The following is a 19,658-nucleotide window of genomic DNA, read 5'->3' on the forward strand; positions in this document are numbered from 1 at the left end:
CAGGTCGGGGACCCCTGTGAGGTGGGCCAAAGCCGGAGCTCTAGATCAGGATGAGGCCCCTGTACCACTGAGACAAAGAGCAACCTCTCTAACCCAGGCATGTCTCTGCACAGCCCCTGGGGTGAGAACAGGCGGCCTCCAGCATCCTCCCAAGGGCATTTCTGTAAGCTGTGTGCTGCTGCCTATCTACTTATATTCAGATTAGTTTTTCACTACCAATTTTATAAGAACTCCTCTATCTCTGGTCAGTGGTGAATATTAATGCCTCCAAGTCTGTTATTTGGATGACTGTGATGAGCAAGAGGGACGCATTTCCCCTACTTTTCTGGTACTTAAATTTATTTAATTTCCATCCTGTTTAAGTTTCCTTGTATTTCAAGCCTCGTTCTAGCCCATGGCTCCGCCTTCTCGTGAATAAGGTCTATTGTACACGTGAAACACACAAAGAAAATGACACAGTGGGAAAGAAGCGGAGCTTAAAGATAAAGGGATAATTAGAACATTGCCGAACAAAGGGAGTCTAATGAGAGGCCTGTGCTCGGGATGCATTGGCATGTTACTGTATATAGAAGTATGAACTTTCCCTAATTTTGTTTTCAATATTTCCTAGATCTTTCTTGCAGATGTATACTACACTGAGCGGACTAAAAATCTAAACCAACTCCTGCTTCTACGTTTCCAACTTGAACGTTAGGTTGAGTTTGTATCAGGCTATTGGAATCTTACTTTGGCCTTTGATTAAAAGAGAATCTAAAGCAGTAAGAGGCACGTCCCATTGGCCAGGGCCAGACAGCACCAGAATGCTGGAGAGCAAGATGGCTCTTCCTTTCCCTTCAGAGAGACTGGAGACCCAGGACCTGCAGGCATAGTTTGGCTTAGTATTCTTGTATTTAACCCTCCCAGCTCTGGAGAGGCTAAGAAACCAGATCCCCAAAACTCATTGGCCAGGGAGTCTAGCCAGTCAGTTAGCTCCTGGTTCAGTAAGATACCATGTCTCAAAAAATAAGATGGAGAATAATTGAGAAAGAGTCAATATCAACCTCTGATCTCTATATATTCACACACACACACACACACACACACACACACACACACACACACACAGTGGCTCTGATAATGACATTCCTGACCTCCTCCACCTATGCTTGTGTCCAAGAACTTTCCTTGGGCACACCTGCACACTGCAACACATGGTGAAAATTGTTCTCCACACTCCTCCCTGATCCCCTGGCACAGAAGGCAAGACTCGTGGGCCCAGCGCACAGTGAGACCATGCAGCTTCTCACTCCAGGTGTGTTCGAAGAATTTCATCGTGGCAGCTGCCAAGCATTCCACAGGGGTGGGGGCCTTCTAGTGTGGCCTGTGTGCACTGGCTCTGCTGATGTCTACAGGTCCAGACAGACCTGATCTGCCAGAGACAGTGGACCTCAGGAGGTGGTGGCTGGGCCTGCTACCATCAGGTGACATCTTTTCAGGCATGACTCTCCTGTATCCCTGCCTCATGCACAAACCTATGAAAATGTACCCTGATAACCCCATCACAATTCCTTTCTCTCTAAAAAGGATTAAAGAAAATATTCTGAGTAAATATTACCATTATTCTGTCTTATAGAAAAAAAGAATTAAGATGGGCAATTAAACAGTAATGTTTGCTCTTCATCCCATCAGGTGACTTTGGATAGATTTAATGATAGGACAGTCAGAAAGGCACTACAGAAAACCCAGGTATTGTGTAGTCATTATTATACTGTAACAGGAGAGATTTAGGCTGCATAAAGAGAGAGGATTTATTGACTCAGGTCTCAAACAATGTGACTGTTTCCCCAAATCTCTCTTAGACTTCAGATTAGGGAGAGAGAGGTATGTGTGTACAGTTGATATTAGATCCAGGGTCATGGCCCTCTTTGGGACCGGCCATCAAGGTTTAGGTTTTTCCAGAAAGCTGTCCCTGTGCACAAGTGTTACCGTCTGGTGGGAAAAGAGCATGTTGCTTCCATCCTAATGAAGACATGACCACACTGTTTCCCAGTGACTACAGGAAGTGTTCAAAACCCATGGAGGAGAATCATGAGTTCAAGGTTAGTCTAAGGGACAGACTCTGTGTTAATATGAACAAACAAACCTAGCTATGAACAGTGGCAATGCCCTGTGTAACGTCTACTGACAGTGAGGCAGAGAGGAGCGGCAGACTTCAGAACCACACCGCCCCCTTTACTAAACTGAATTCAGACACAGTTTTAACTTTTTCCAGCTGAGGAGTAAATGTAGCAAACTACTGCTTTGTCACAAGTTTAGAAGAGAAGGGAGACTTGGATATGCAAACAAAACAACAAAATATGGAATGTGAGAAAATAAGGGACTATGCAGATTTCCTACAAGCCAGTAACATCTTAAACAAACCACAACAAAACTACTTAAGGAGTGGGCCTCTGGGAACCAAGACCAGGCACGAAAGATTGGGAGATACAATCCTAAGTTTGACGTCCTTGCTATTAAATTGTGCTTTAAGAGTGACGGGTGAGGAACAGGTCAGGTCTGGGATCCCAACGTAGGACAAAAGATCAGCTCTGGTTGCCACGGTTGCCTCTGATGTAAGGCTGTGTCATTCACACGCACGCACGCACGCACGCATGCATGCAAACATTACAACATGGAGCTCTTACCAGTTCACATTCACATGACAGTCAAGGTGTAGAATGAGGTTTGTTTGGGAGTTCTAGAATACACTCAAATGCCCATGTCTACACGTCGCGCGGGAGCACACCTTCTGTTTGTATTTGTTAAGGCAACTGTTTCACTTTTCTCAACAACCCTGTGGACTTGATTTAGAATTAACTTGTTTGGTTTTGGTTTTGTTTTGCTTTTCGAGTCAAGGTTTCTCTGTGTATCCTTGGTCATCTTGGAACTCACTCTGTAGACCAGGCTGGCCTTGAATAGAGTTAACTCTTATCCCTATTTGCCCTGTGGCTTTTGATAGAGTCACTGGGAACCTCAGGAGAGAAAATAAGTCAATTCAAACTGCTCTCCACAACCTTTCCTGGTTGTCATAGCCACTGGACATTTCCTCAGACTGTGTTGTTAGCTGTCCTTTCTTCAGCCTCTGTCCCGCGGCCATCACCTGCATAGTGTGTACACACTCGGGTCATCTCACTTTTTCTATTATTTCATCAGTACTACCCCAGTCCCTTCTCAGCTGCCTCTGTTTTCAGTTTTGTGGCCACTGTGTGTCCTGTGAGTGCAGCTCCACACGCTCCTGTTGCCTATCCACAGGCTTCAGGGACCACTTTGTGGCACCACCTCCCAAGTCAGTATCAGCAGCTTGCCCTCGTCCACAGAGCTCAGGGGGCATTTCTTCTGAAAGGTCCTAATGGCTCAAATCTGAAACAAGCTGGCTGCCTCTCCTTGAGAATGTCCCTCCCTGCCCTCCCTCAACAGCCCTGTGTTAGCCACCTGCTTCCTTTCCCATCAGGCTTTCCTTTCCTGACCCCACTGCACCCTTATCCTCCACATCCTCACAGCCGTCCATATGACCCCCTGCACATCTCACGGTTCCGAAACCCTACCCCCAGCATACCCTCTCTCACCTGTACCTCAGCACCAGCTTCCCAATGGATGACTCCCCGCTTGCTCTCTGATGCATCTGTAGAACTACTTAACTCTACTTAACTCCGTGGCAAGTGGCCACATACATCACTGGGCATTTGCAATTGTGGCTAGTGGCATTAGATGACTCAATTTTAATGACTTTAAATGTCAGCTGCCACACATGGCAGGGGTCATGTTGGCAGAGCAGCTTCCTAGTCTGTGCATGTGGTTCAAATCCCTCGGCACTGTCTGTCTGTGTCATTACCTCCTCTTCTTTCTCTCCCTCCTTTCAATGACTCTCAGATACACTGAGAAGGGAGACATCAGCCAAGCCACCAACTGAGGTCACCTTTAGACCCCTGATGAAGGAACACCCCATCAGGGCGCCCTACAAAACTCTTCAAGGATTTGCTCCTTCAGCTACCAATATCTAACACTACCAATCCTTAGATCACAGACTGTTTATAAAACACTCAAGTCATTTACTCTGACCCATTAGGACCATTCAATGTGTGTGTGTGTGTGTGTGTGTGTGTGTGTGTGTGTGTGTGTGAGAGAGAGAGAGAGAGAGAGAGAGAGAGAGAGAGAGAGAGAGAGACCAAAAGAAGGCACTGAAATCTGGAGCTGGAGCTACAGTCATTGTGAGCTGCCTAATGTGGGTGCTGGGAACTGAACTCAGGTCTTGTAAAAGAGCCCAAACTCCCCTAACCCCTGAGCCATCTCTCCAGCCCCTATTTATTTATTCTGAAAAGATTCTTGAGGCAGGGCATGGACTCACTATGCAGTCCACATTGGCCTCAACTTGCCACAAAGCTCGGCTGCCAGTGCCAGGGCTACTGGCCTGTCACCACACCTGACATTAAATGCCTGTGATGCTTATTTTATCCACTATACCCACATTTCAAAAGGTAATAATCATCCATCGGTACGACTCACCCAGGGAAGTGCTGGACCACACTTAAAATCAGAAACTTGTGAGTGCAAATACCAGCCCTCACCTACCAGGGAAACTCAAAAGCGGGCAGTGTGAATGACTGGGCATTATTCACTGGCCTCACCATCTGGCCAGACAGCAGCAGCTTTTCTACCCTGTATTTGAGATCTTCACTGGGTGGAAATCTCTGTCCTGCTCGCTCCCTGATCCCGGGGAGATGAGGCCTTGCTCGCTCCGATGACTGCAGTAAACAACCTTATTTAGCATCTTTCTTAGTCACAGTCTCTGCAAAGAAGGCGGCAGGGTGAGGCTGCTGACAATTACACCAAACACTTGCACAGTTGTGGGTTTTGCTGCCTCACAGACGCCTGTGGTACTGGCAGCCTGGGTGCTTTATTACAATCATGGAATCAAATAATCCCAGTTTATTGTCAGTGGAGCAACAGGAAAAGAGAGAATGAATGTTTTATTCAGTCACCTCACATGTCATTCATTCCTTAGAACCCTTTTATAATATGGTGTGATGCCCATTTTAAGGATGAAGAAACTGATGGCCAAAGCATGAAGAGAAGTATACGTGTGTAGGCTGATGGAGGGCCACGGGCCACGTTTGCTCTGTCCGTGGTACTCGAGTTTCTGTGGCTGGCTCCTATTTTGGTGTCAGAACTTTTTCTGAGGAGAAACTGACCAGAAAGATTACAACACTCAGAGTGAGAGTGAGCAAGCACCCCGATCATTGCGGGCAGAGCCGCATTCCTGGCGTGCACACTTTGGCCGTAAACAATGCTTAAAGTAGGTTTTTGTCATTCTCAAATCACATACAGACGAATCAGGAAGGAAATGGCCAGTACTGAGCCTGCATGCAGAGACACTTCTTAATGTAAGGAGCAGTAAGAATACTGAAGGACGTGTGAGTAACCCTTGACATCGGCCACCAAAACACAACGCACTCTCTACCTCATGTTGGCACTTCCTCGGTCCATCGCTGGGTTTCCACCCCCACCCCCAGCCCAGGGGAAGGCTCCCAGGCTCCCAGATGGGCTAGACAAGAGCTACCTCAGCTGTCCAACATTCCCCACAGCACCACAGACTCCAGTCACACAGCGAGAGCATACTCAGCGCCTTCCCTTCAGTCATGGGAACAGATCTGAGTGACAGGCTGATGCCTGCCCCGCCACGAAGCAAGTCCTGTCTAGGTGTGATGGTCATATGCACAAGCATTCACCCTGGAAGCTGGGCAGCAGAGCAAACGTTCAGCCACAGTTCTCCTAACCACATGGGACACTTAATGAAGAACCAGGTAGACAGCCTTCGGGGTGTGTGGCTGTGCCTTACAGAACGGACATGTTCCAGAAGATGAGCCTGGGAGCAGGGAAGAGCACAGCTATGCACAGTGCTACCAGGTGTGGGTTTCCAGGCTTCCCCATGCACCCCAGCCTGCCATGAGCAGCTGCTGCAGGCCTGTACTCCGCATCATGGGGTGTCAGAGGTGCCCACAGTGAGCCTGGGTAATTTCAGCTGCCACCTGCTCCTCAGAAGCCAGAGAAATCATGCTCTGGGCCTCTGTGGCTTCGACAAGAGTTCCCTGACACCCCTTAAAGGTTTCCAACTTGCTGCAAAGCACAGCCGGCTCCAATATCTTCTTTATGAGACGTGTCACTAGAAGGGATGTAATGACCCCACCATTCATGGTGGGCCCGCCTTGACCTCCAGGCGCCGTCTGGTTACCCTTGTACACAGCCATGCACTTCAGACAGAAGACTTCCTCTCGCATGTAGGAGCTCCCTGAGGGTGAGCGTCCTGCTCACTCTTGCCCTTTTAATCTGGGTGCACAGCAGCAGGGGCTCACCCACCAGGGAACGACCACAGGAGCATGCATGTGCCCTCTAGGCCCCCACAGCTCACGTGACATACCTCGGTACCTGGATTCCTTCTGCCTCTATAGACTCTAAGCTGATTAGGTCAGGGGTGGTCTATTCTCCCTGGTACTGTCTATATTACTAGGTGTGGGCATATTTTTGTAAAGTGTGTGTACCAAAATAAAACTGTAACTATTACAATATTTAATAGGAAAGGGCATTTTTGCCTCAAGAGATGCTACTTGTATTTACTAAATACCCCAAATCAGACCACAAAGGTCCTTAACTTCTGGGAATGCATGGAAAAGAGCAACAAATTTATTAGGCACAAACTTCATACCTAAAGAAATGTCCACATCTCTTAGTAATAGCTTGAAAATGATTGCCAATTCTCTCCAATACAATAAAGAATCGATCTAGTTTTGACACACCACACGCAAACCTCCCAATGCCAAACACACCCTACCTCCCGGAGTCTTCCCACAACTGTGCTCCTTGAAACACTGTCTGGGGGAGAGATGGATGTTTGGGGGGTTCTGATTTAGAAAAGCTGCTGACCAACTGTCAGGATGTGTTTCTGGAGAATGTTCCTTTCAGTCACCTTGGCACAGTTCTGCCCACATATATGTGAACCACATGGAAGAAATCCATGTGCCTGGCGCCCACACACATGTGAGCTTTGGAAGCACAACTGTGTCTACAGTTAAGTGACTCTCACTTGTTTGAGGATTAAGAACAAATGGTCTCTTTTTAAAAAGTGGTCAGAACTAGGCTGGAAGGACAGCTAGTGTGTGGAGTAGCAATTTGTTCCTTTGAGGAAAGCACCACAATGTTGACTCAAGGATTTACTCAAATGAAAACACTGTGGGCATCCCCAAGCCCAGTCAGCTCGGATGTTAGAGAGGCCCCTCTAGAATTACCATGCACTTCCCAGAGTAAAGAAAACACTCTAGATGATTCTCTCAGACCTCCTTTAAGAGCAAACATTTTTGATACCATAAAATAAAAGATTCCTGGTTAAGAACAATTCCAAAAAGTATGGGTCCCTTCCACCAAGGTAGAGTAAGATGATTTGAATATATCATGCTGTTTGCAGGAGCCAGAAATGCTCAGGCACACCAGAACCAACCATGAAAGAGTGGTTTCTATGGCAGCAGGTACAGGGAAGGACAGGGCTGTGGGAGGAAGAGGCGGGAGGTCTGTGGCCTCGGCCAACCCGAGGACTTCCTCGGCCAACCCGAGGACTTCCAGACATGTTTCCTGAAAACATGACGGCAAAGTCAGCGACAATCCCCAGACTCCACTGCTGTGAATGTCATCCCATGACACACATGTGGCAGCCTCTTGCTGCTAGTGAGAGGTGCAGAAACTTTCAGAGGTGGAGCCTAGAGGTAAGTCTTTGGCTCCCTGGAGGTGTGTGTGCGCACGTTGTACTCGGAGCGGATTGTGTGACCCGAGTTTCTTCTCTCTTTGTTCCCTGGCTCCCCGAGAACTGAGTGGTTTTGCTTTGCTACACACTACCTGCTACAATGTGCTGCCTTGGCCCCAAAGCACCAAATCAACCAGTCAAGGACAAAGCCCCTGAAATGGTCAAGCCAAGTAACAGTTTTCTTTTTACCAGTTGACCTCGAGCGTCTGTTACAGTAACAGAAGCCAGCGTACTTGCTAAACTTAAAAAAAAAAAAAAAAAAAAGTCTGGACCGGAAAGATAGCTATGGGGAAAAGAGTTTGTGTGAATGTGACCCTAACCCTAACCCTAACCCTAACCCTAACTACCTGAGCTCAGATGTCCAGCACGACAGAAAAACTGGGCACGGGGTGCAAGGGTCTGAAATCCCAGCATTTCTACAGGAGACGAGAGGCAGAGCTGGGGCGATCTCTGAATGCTGCAGGGCCCACTCACCTGGTACACCACGCTAGAAAAGAAGAGCCCTTGTCTCCAGCACCGAGGCTGTCCTTTGACCTCCGTACATTCTGCAGCAAGTGCATAGTCACATAAAATGGCTCTTCCAAAGGCATTTCCCATGCCCAGAGAATAAAATGAAGAGCCACAGATCAGGAAAAAATAATTAAAAATCACACATTGGATAATAGTAGTGTGTGTAGCTACTCTATTTAAAAGCTTTATAAAACATAACAACTAACAAACAATAAAATTTAGAGAAAAACCAGGCAAAAATTAGAATGGATACTTGACCAAATGAGTGTACAAAAGGTATCTAACCCCATCAGCCATTAGGAAGATGCAAATTAAAAACCATGGTGACTGCCAACATGCAGCAAACAGAACATCTAAGCTAAAAACAGCCATGCCAAGTGTCATCAGCTCAGTGTGGGACATGCAGCACTCTCAGGTGCATCTCATGAGAATGTAAAACATTTTGGAAGACATTCTGGCATTTCTCGTAAAAACAAAAACATATGTGTAATACCCACCAAGAATTCTACTACCTGGTATTACCCCAAGAAAAGAGAAGTGTCTGTCTTTTCACAAAGACTGGTGCAGAATTATTCAGGATTTACATGGAATACTCCAAGCTAGAAACTTGTCAGGTGCCCACCATCAACAAGCAAACTGCACAAATGAACTGTGGACTATTCTCTCAGTGGGGCACCACACAGAGACTCCAAAAACCGAGCACTCCACAGCTTCTGAACCATGAACGCCATGAATGAGCCTCAGCAGTCATGTCTACAGAAGGAGGCTCACAAACAATGTTTCTACCCGACACACTTCAACACAACACTGCAAAATCCAGACCAATGCCTACCAATAGGAAGCAGAGGGAAAAGCAGCGAGAGCAGGAAGGCCACCTCGGAGAGGAAGGGAAACTTCTGGAGCTGGACTCAGGTACCAGCTCGGTTGCTGTGGTAGTGGCATGGGTGCATGGCTATTGCAAAACTTAAACTACATACTTTGAATTTGTTCAACTTATTGCACACCAACTATTTCTAAATAATAAAACCCAAGACACTAATTCGTGATGAGAAATTTCACAGAAAATCAGGCTGATGACCCAGCTACGCCCCAGCCACACTGAGGACAGAGGAGGGATGCTGGACGTCCTGCTCCATGACTCTCTGACCTGCTCTTGAAGCAGGGTCTCTCAGGAACCTGGAGCTCGGCTGGCAGCCAGCAGGTACCAACAAGCCTCCTGTCTAGGAGTGCAGCTATGCCTGGCTTTTGGGTGGGCACTGGAGGATTTGAACTCAGAAAGCGCTCTTACCTACTGATGCATCTCTCCAGGCCCACATACTAAATTTGATGGTACTCATGGCTTTTGTACAGAGAACAGAATTCACTGAGGATAGGCCGTAAGATCCCACTTTTACCTCTACTAAGAAGAGGTGCCGATGAGGTCAGTGGAGAAGGTACATCTGACCTCATGCAGGTGATGTGTGCAATAACACTGCCCACAGGGAAGATGTGCTACCCGGGTCCCTTTTATTTTCTTCAGGGTGAGTCATGAACCTTGCCAACCATCATTTCACATTTCCAAGATGTTTCCAACCAAATGCACTATACTACTAAGTCCATTTATCTCTGAGCTCACCTGAAAAGAAACTTGTCTCTTTGTTATCAGAGAAGTTCAGAGAAGGCAGGGGTCTCCATATAAAACACTAGAAGGTGACCTTCTCCTCCTGGACCATCAGCACAGAGGAAGAAACACTGCACTGCTGTAATCTGACTTCTGTTTTGACAGAAACAGTACTAGAATCTTGGCCTCTGAGTCTGTCAACATTTTTCTCCTCAGAGAAGAGTCATTTATCATTCAAACCACACAAGCCAAACCTGGACAATGAATTCTCCAAAAGAAGATATGGAAACTCCACAAATAGGAAGAACCCACTGAGCATGACTGTATACGACATTCTTTGAGCAAGTGCTGGACAAGCTGCTTGCAAAGAGAAACAAGAAGAGGGAGAGCTATCTGACTTGGTGTTTGTGGAAACCAACATGTCAGCTAGATCTCTGATTGATGAAACCAGAAACAAACCCAGAATCTGCTTTCTGTACTTACCCAGAGCAAGAGAGATGCCTCCTATGAAGAATAATGAATATAGGATTCAAAGTTTGGCAACGATTGAGATGATCCAAGCTGGCCCTGGACCACTAATAATGTTTTTGAAAGATTGGGTTGTTAGATTAACAGTTATAGAAGATGGACACTATTTATGCAATGTTAAAGCAAACATTTTTATGAACCAAACATTTCCTAAACTGCAAACAAAAATGTGAAACTCTATCTGACACCTGTAGCAAATCTGAGGGCCTTCCCTGGTCCAGGGCGCAGAGCCAGACCCTCTGTACACAGGCTCTTTCTAAAGGTTAGGAAAAGAATAGCCACCTTGACTGGATTTTAACTCTTGCAGTCTCCCTCTGGACACTTCAGTTCTTCCAATAGCCATGTCTGGCTTTGTTGAGTCAAGTCGTGTGTGTGTGTGTGTGTGTGTGTGTGTGTGTGTGTGTGTGTGTGTGTGTGTGTGTGTGTTTACCAAATAAATCGAGAGCTCTACTTACATCATGCATGGAGTCTAGAAGCTTGGTCAGTTGGTAGAACCTCTGCCAGCTCTGCCCAGAGCTGTTGGGACACTTGGTGACCATTTTTCTCAGTTCTTTGATGTAATTTGTCCTCATCTCTTCAAATGCAGCTTGGGCTTTGAGGCCATCTTTTGGAACTGTGTTAAGGAATACAAACATAAATTTCACCGTGTGAAAAACACAGCTTTTGCAGTTCCATAGCCTCTAATATTTTAAACTCACACACTGATTGTGAGGCTGGACCAAGTCTTAATTAATTGTAATTAGGAGTAAATATGGCAGTTACATACTTGGCAAACATTAGCTCACACACATACACAAGAATGATAACTTACCTATTAGATTTGGGTTATCACTTTGCATACATTAGCTCATTTTGTCCTGACATCAACATTATCACATAGCTCTCTATTATTCTTTCTTTGTAAGGATGAGGAAATTGGGCTGTAAGTGGATTCATTACTTTGGAGTGTAAAATAACGGCAGCTCAAATTCATTTTCAATATCTACCTCCTAAACATCATGCCCCATATGGTGTTTGGCCTCTCTTTAGAGTATCTTCTAAATCCTAGCTCGTCAATGCCTCAGGGGCAGGACAACATATTTCACTATTGTGAGACAATCTAAGCTGGGGCAGCATGGTCATGTTCAAGTTCAATTGCAGACACCATGAGAACTGGCCACGTACCACGTGGACAATGCTGAATAAGCAGTTTCTACAACTGCCCAGATCACCTGACTATGGAGGCGTCATCACAGAAGTGCCTATTGGTTTGCCTGTGTGCAGGGCTAACATCAACACTGTTCTGTACGCTAATGAGAAGTAATGCTCACTTCAAACTCTGATGAGACGAAGAATCATATTTTCTTCTTTTGTCTTCTTTAGTGATTACGTTTTTACACTGAAACAAAAAGTTCACTTACAAAGAGTATTTGGGAGGTGAGTATGTAGCTCAGTGGCCGAGCATGTGTCTAATATGCACAAAGCCCTGGGTCTCCTAGCGGACCCCACCCAACAGGGAACACTTTGGGATTCACGGTGTTGTACACTCATGTGCTCCCATGCCCACTTCCATGCCCTGTTGCCAGGAGCCACCGGCCAGGACAGATGAAAAAGCGGTGGGAGGAGACATCTGTAGCCTCGTAGTTAAAGATGCCTCTTGGCAATCTGCTTCCTGCTTGTTTTCCAGCACGGTCAATAAGTGGCTTTAAAACCACGGTTTTAGGAGATGGAGACCTCATGAGAATCCATCTTGTGATATTAGCACTGTGACTTTGAAACTGCTCTGACCTTTTTACTCCTTGATCAAACCTCCCATTTACTGATTTTTTTGTGACTGGCTTACACAGTGATTTCTTGGGTCATTAGCACTTTCGGGTGGCTGCAGAGAGTCCCTTGTTTTCACAAATGAAGATATGCATCAGTTTACAAATCAACCTCCATCATGATGCTATCGAGGCTTTTGACCTTTGCCTCCTTATATCTATAGGATAATAAATCTCTAAAAGTCATCACATATGTCCTTGAGGATTGCCAAACTGTGACTTTAAATGTGTGACTTTAATAGTAAGAGTTAAATACTACCCCTTATATAAGAAGTCATTTTCTGTTCTTTTAAAAAGGCTTATTTATTTTATGTGTATGAGTGCTATTGCCTGCTTATACGTATGCATACCATGTACATGCCTGGTGCCCACAGAGGTCAAAAGAAGGCATCATATCCCTAGAACTGGAGTTTCCAGTGGTTATGAACCAGTATGTGGGTGCTGGGAACCAAACCTGGGTCCTCCACAAGAACAAGTGTTCATAACTGCTGAGCCAATTTTACAGCCCCTCAGAAATAGTTTCTTTTTAAAAGTTTAAAAAATAAAGATGGCAGTGACTGGCATATTAACAGTGAAACCAGATCCGCTAACCACCAGCATTTTACCACTAACTCAAAACTTTCTAAAGGAAGCTGAAAGCTTGCCAAGACCAACCTCTGCTGCCCAGCAACAGATTAGCAGTGTTTGAAGTTCCAAAGCCATTCAAGGTGAGTCTTTTTCAAGGAATACGTACATGACGGTGCTACCCATACATGAAAAAAAATCTACCACTTAAGGCCAGTGTGCCATTCCCTATTGTGATACTATTCGGCGTATCAACTAGATTAACCAAAGCCCCCCATATTTCTGACAGCTGCATTATCAAAGAATCAGAATGATATCCTCCCATATCAAATATTAACACTTACATTTTATTGCTGTAAATATAATATACTGAGATATATTTCTCAATTTCCCAACCACATTTTTTAGAAGTTGAAACAGATCAACAAATAAAGGGAAGTTAAGCAAAACCTCGAATTTTGGATGTCTGCCCAGAATTTCTGAATTGACTTATTAAGTGCAGCAGGCCTGTTGGAACAATTCCAGAACCTACAAGCTGGAGAAGAGTGAGAACCATGAGGTTGAAGTCAGTCTGCTTTCCTCTCTAGGCAAAGAACGTGAGGTTCTTTTGATGTCACCTGCTAAATCCCGAGAGGCTGGCCATCCATTATGAAACTTAGCATGGCTAAAGAGAGGGCCTCATACAATCCATCACAGAGGAGCCAAGCAAGCTGGCCAAAGCCCGGGATTCTAAAACTCCTTAGGCATTCCTACCTTTTAATTTCGCTTTTTCAGAATTGAGAGTCCTAAGTAAGTTGGAAGCTAATAAATTAATTCAGGCAGTTTAAAAATGACATCAGAAGCTGCGAGAAGAAAGGGTAACTGGATGTAAACAGGATAAGTACGAGCTAAGTCCAAGCAGTCAGATTTGTAAAGAACTAGACACAGGCATTAGCAAACGCATTTCACTTTAGGTCTACCTTCCATCTAATGCTTTAGGGAAATATTTTTCTAAACAAGACTAGTGAGCAGCGTGGTTTCAAAATGGAATAAAATCACTTCTATTAAATTGAAGGATAATTTTTGCAAAGTTATGCTCTGGGGAGGAAAATTAGGACTGTGAGGAAGCCCCTGACTGGCCATGGAGCAGGAGAGAGGGCCTGCTTTTTCCCCATACACTCTGCACAGGGGATGGGCTGGGAGCAATTAATGAGGAATGACTGAGTCTGTGGTAAACTGGGAAGCTGAACCCTGCCCTGGGCATGAGATTCACTGAAAATAAGCAAGAGGCTAAGAGCAACCTCCACAACAAACACAGCTGTGGAGTGGCTGTTCCTGCCAGGTCTGCCCTGGCAGCCAACCATGCTGCCCCCTCCTCACTGCCCCCTGCCACTGTTACCCACCTCAGAGGCAGCCAGCAAGCTGGTCCCCAGGAAAGCAGTCAGGCACTGCCTTCAGAGAAGCCCTGAGTCTCAGGCCTCACTTGTGCAGCACACTGAGCAACACCATCCAGGGGTCTCCCTTTGAGCCACCTTCTGATGGGGCTCTCAGGCTCTCAGGGTGTTCTGAGTGTTAAACTCGACAGTGTATAGAAAACAAATTAAACTGTGAGGCTCGGCATTCATGAGGCCAAGCTGTCCCCCGCAGTCCCTCTGCTCTGATCCCTGGTTCAGACTTCCTCCTCAGAACTAACTGGACCTTTACTTCTGCCTGTCTGCTCTACCCTGCGCCACTCAGTTCTAGCCTCCTTCCTTAGGAAGACGCTCCGTCTTCTACAGTCCTTTAAGTGGGGCTGGGTGTGGACCACACACACCTTCCTCCTCGCAGGCATCGCCCTAGCCTCTATTCCATGCTACTCGCCATGACACCCTGGCTGGCTCTTGCTATCCAGAATCCCTCTTGGTTTCCTCAGTGGCTGCTGTATTTGGTTCAGAGTTTACCTCCCTACCCTGTCTCCTGCCACCATCCCGGATCTCAACTCTGTCCCTGGTGAGCTTCCTCAAATGCTTTCTTCTCTGTTTGAAAATTCTTGCATGGAGTTTGAGAAACAAGCACTCACCGCCTTGCCAAGGCTACTGCTGCCCTCCCCTGTCTCCTGAGGTACCTAATTCTATCAGCTTTTTTCTTCTTCTCAAAACTGATTATAGAAGCCCAAGAAAGCTTCCCATATGCTCCACGGTCAATTTCAGTTATCTTCTTTCAATTTCTCAGCTTTCTCTGCTCAAGCCGCACCACCAGTCATATCTGTCCTGGGACCCTATGGCTACACCCAGTTCCTGACTCTGACACTGTCCCTTGTGCCTTTAACAAGGGTCCACTGGTTCTTTGTTCTTCACTCAGGAGAGGGCCTATGACTAGAATGTGTCCCCATTCTAGGGCTCATCTTTGAAGACACTCCCTAGATGGTGGCACTCTTCTGGGGCTTCCTGAAAACTTAGGAGGTGGGCCTAACTAGTAAGTCAGTGGGGTTGGTCCCTTCCCTGTCCCTCTCTGTTTTCTGTCTGCTGTGAAGAAGCTCCTCTGTCATACGTTGTCTCCACCCTGAACATGTGGGGCCAACAACCACAGACTGGGGTGATGGCAGGGTGAGCCAAAGTCAATCTTTCTTCGAGTTGTATCCGTCAGACATTTGGTCACAGAGGACAGGCAATCTGATGTGAGACTGTGGTGTCTAGAAATGGCTGCCTAAACAAGACCCGGACAAAGACAGTATCAATAGACAGCACACTAATGCAGAAGGGGTGAAATCTCAGAATCCCACACCTAGACAAGAAATGACAGGTGGCCAACACCTGGGGAGAGGGAGAATTAGCCTCTCCCAAGGATGAACCCCCGACTCAGTTATCCAATATAAAGTGAACAGTCCCCAAACCATATACAAAGAATAAAAATGGACTCACCAGGTTGTTTTTATATATTTGTATATCTACATGTATATGTAACAATAATAATTAAAGAAAAATAGGCCATCAATTTGAGAGGGAGGCTGGAGTGAAAGAATTTGGGAGGGGTTAGAGGAAGGAGAGAGAAGGGAGGACATAATATAATTATATTTTAATTAAAGTATATTAAATAAAATGAAACTTAATGTAAAATGTGGATGAGAAATATGTCTCTGATTTGCAATAATTGATTTAAGTTCGATTTTAGTCTTAATGACCTATATTTTTGTCCCAATAAAAGTCAGTTATCATAAAAAATCCTAACATACACAGCAATTCTACTTACCATTGAGTCTCAACTATGAATACTAATAAGTATTATTTATGTTTCAAACCTGACTTCTAAGTTCTAGTGTCAAAATTTTCCCATCTTCTGGCCATCTCCAACAGGATACAGAGTTGGTATAAAAAAATTAACCAATCAAAAAAATAGAATTCATTTTATACTCTACAAAACCCTCTCCAAGCTGCACTCACACTATGGCCTTCTGGTGAGTGGTATCTCCTGTGCTGACTCCGTCACATTTATTTTATTCTAATCCACGGTCCTCTTCCATCTGGACGGTCACTGAGACCAGCTCTGCCACGGTCCTGCTCATCATGTGACCAGTTACCACACCCCATGGTCTCCATGCTTCCAAGGACTGTCATCTGCCTGCTGCTCCTCCATCTTTCCCTTTTACAAAGTCCTTGCTGCTAAGTTTTCACAGAGCCACAAAAGGAAGCATTGACCCTGACATCCACCCTATTCGAAAGTGTGTGATCTTGTAGTTGTCTGTCTGACTGATAAGATTTAGATTTTTCTTCATTGGGCACTGAATAAATCTGGTCAAACTGACATCCTTACTTTATTCTCCTCTACTCCCTAGTGCAACACAATCTGAGGCATCTTGAAAAATTACTGAATGTATGTATAAAATTACTTAAAATTAATAATAATAACCCAACACCTTACTTAAGCCCCCATCCCCACCATACAGTCACCCTGCCAATAAGAATGGCATAAAGAGAGTGCACTCCTCATATCCAGTCTAGGACCATTACAAAGCCCCATAAGATCCAACCAGGCTATGTGCTGTCCATCATCTACAGAACTGGAGTGTCTGTTCTCCTGAGTCACCATCACACCCCTTCACCATCTCTCTCAGTGTATTCAAGTTATCTTTGAACGGATCTGACGGGATAACCTTCCCAAGGGCAAAGATCAAGTAATCGTACCACATACACACTACCAGATTCTTAACAAATGTTTAGTGGCTGGTTAGTGATGGCCTGAAGGGTTACACTGTTAAATATATACACAATTTTATCATCAGCAAGTGATTTAGTTCATCCAAGGCCAAAATCTTCCCTCCATCTGTCTTGCATTTCTTTTCAGGGGGTGGGTACCAGCTACCTGAGCATCATAAATGGACCACTCTCCTGCAGGAAGATGATCTGACAATGTAGAAAGAGTCCCAGGGTGGGCATCCATGTACCTGTGCTTAGTAGCAGCAAAACCTTCATTATGGAGTACTCCTCAAAGGTCAGCTGCAGCCGCACGAACTGAAGGCTGATCTGGCGCATCCCCTGGCACAGCTCATACATGGCAGACTGGTGCATCTTCTCTCTGCAAAGGAAAAGCAGCCACACACGTCTGAGATGGGGCACCATGATATCCAGGCTGGCAGCCCAGGCAACTTAGCAAGAGCCCTGAGCCAGCCCCCCGCCCCCTGTGGCTTCAACAGATGTACATTTTAAAGACAAGTCGGATGCCTTTCTGAGTGACTGTAAGTCAACTGTCTGTAAAACCCTACTGAACCATTTACTAGCTCCCTGTGAGAATTTGGGAGAAACACTCTCAAGGCACCATGGCTTCCTCCCAGATTAAGAGTACTGTTAGTAGGTGGCAGTTCTGTGACAAGAACAGCCACAAAGCAGAGCAGCTGTGGTGATGTGGGGGGAAGCCCCAGGATGAGGTCCTTTTGGCTGCAGGTGTGACAGACTGACGGACTTTTGCAAAGGACTGCGTTAGATGTAGTGAGCAGAAGGTGGTCATGCCCATGCTTATTTCCAAATGGCTCCTTTACAGAGGTCATAGAGTACATCTGTTCCTGACTTCATCAACATACATGATACAGGGAATTTAAGGCAATTTAGAAAGATGAGGACCTCAATAGAATTGGCTCTAACCAAGACAGAGCAACATGGCGGCTTGTCACCATATACAGACATGTCTCCATCCATAAAGCCAACCCAGCCCCTCACTCCACTGGCCAAATATTTCTGTAAAAAATCATGCTATACAACAAAGAGGTCTTTCTTCTGTCTTTCCTTAAGGGTTAAACAAGGCAGCTCATTGTTTTTAGATTTTTTCAGAAAAAACGTGCCTGTTGGGAGGCTTTGAATACATAGTGAGAGATGATTGGTGAAACAGGAAAGGACATGCCACACCGAAGGGACAGGAGGGGCCACGAGGCTGATGCACTTCTCCAGGTGTATCCAGGTGAGCACCTGCCCTGCATCCTCCTTCCAGGAGGCGCCCTGCTCTGCCCTCAGGAGCCAAGGCTCTTCCAAGAGGTGAACGCCAGGAAGCCAGGGAAATATGGCGCGCTTTGCTCTGGATAGTATAGTGTCTTCCTCCTCCTGTCATAAGCTAGAAGCTACATTAAGACAATATCTAACATACACACACACACACACACACACACACACACACACACACACACACACACACGCGTGCACACACACAGTAATAATAAAATTCTGTAGATCTACTACCCAGAATTAAGCACATAACAAATGCTAACAGCATTGCAATACCTGCTTTAGATCTTTAAACAGCTTCATCATGGCACAGTTGAGGCCTAATCTCTCTTCTACTGGATCTGGCCCATGTCTTCCTTATTCAAGATGGGAACAATCAGCTTGAGGGATTACCATTTGTTCTCAGACAAATCTATTAAGTGTGTGTATGTGTGTGTGTGTGTGTGTGTGTGTGTGTTTGTGTGTGTGTGTGTGTGTGTGTGTGTGTGTGTGTATAAAACAACGCATGCTCCTGTAATATCATGCAGTGATTTGAAGCTAGAGATGACGTCCCTCAGTAACTAATTTTCACTCCACACATAAGTATGAGATGTAACTATTTTAATACCAGAGACTCTAAGTGAAGTTACTCTGACTGCTGCAAGCTTTGTTTGTGAATAACATCACAACTTTCAGCAATTTTTAAAAAAAAGTGTGTGTGTGTGTGTGTGTTCACACACGCGCGCACACACACACACACATGAATGCAGTGCCCATGGGAGCCAGAGGGTGTCAGATCTCTTAGAGCTGGAGTTATAGGCAGGTGTGAGCTGCCTGGCATGGGTGCTGGGGAACTAAACTCAGGTCTTCTGCAAGAGCAGGACATGTTCTTAACTACTGAGCCATCTCTCCAGTCCCATCACAATTTACCAAAGCGATCTTCAATGGAGGGCACACATGGATTCACAGCTTGCTATTGCTGTTACAAAGGATGCCCAAGGAACACCCGTGCTTCTACAAGAAGAGCTGGGTACAGAACTGCTCACCTAGGCCTCCTGTGGCCATTAGTACTCCTTCCTAGCAGCAGGGCCCTTTCATTCCACATCCTACCAATTATCCAGTCCCAACTACTTTGCCATCTGATGAGCACATGCTAAGGGGTAACTCATAGTTGCTTTTATTTCCATTCTAGCATCACCAGCTCAATACCGTTTTTCCAATGTTTCCTGACCATTTCTTCTTCCATGATTTGCCTCCTCGCATTTCTACCCATACTGTTATATTTACAATCCTCCTATCATCAAGTAACACTGTTTTAATAATAATAACAAGTATTTTTATTAGTCAAGTTTCACGTAGCTCAGAATGGCTGAGGATGAACTTGAAGTTTTCATCCTCCTGCCTCCACCCCCTCCTGGATT

At 45.6% G+C, this 19,658-nt stretch overlaps 1 protein-coding gene across 6 annotated transcripts in view; it reads right to left on the minus strand.

The window, feature by feature from the left end:
* Nr3c2 (nuclear receptor subfamily 3 group C member 2) overlaps positions 1–19,658 on the minus strand; it is a 333,780-nt gene that overhangs the window by 19,615 nt on the left and 294,507 nt on the right. For all 6 annotated transcript variants that reach the window (XM_052729017.1, XM_052729020.1, XM_052729018.1 and 3 more), the window contains 2 exons: positions 17,211–17,341; positions 10,901–11,058 (listed from right to left, as the gene is read on the minus strand). In XM_052729017.1, the coding sequence (XP_052584977.1) occupies positions 10,901–11,058; positions 17,211–17,341 (289 nt within the window). The remainder of the gene's footprint in view (positions 1–10,900; positions 11,059–17,210; positions 17,342–19,658) is intronic.

The sequence above is a fragment of the Peromyscus californicus genome, unplaced genomic scaffold (genome assembly GCF_007827085.1).
Source record: "Peromyscus californicus insignis strain IS unplaced genomic scaffold, ASM782708v3 Scaffold_8__1_contigs__length_139910024, whole genome shotgun sequence".
NCBI lineage: Eukaryota > Metazoa > Chordata > Mammalia > Rodentia > Cricetidae > Peromyscus > Peromyscus californicus.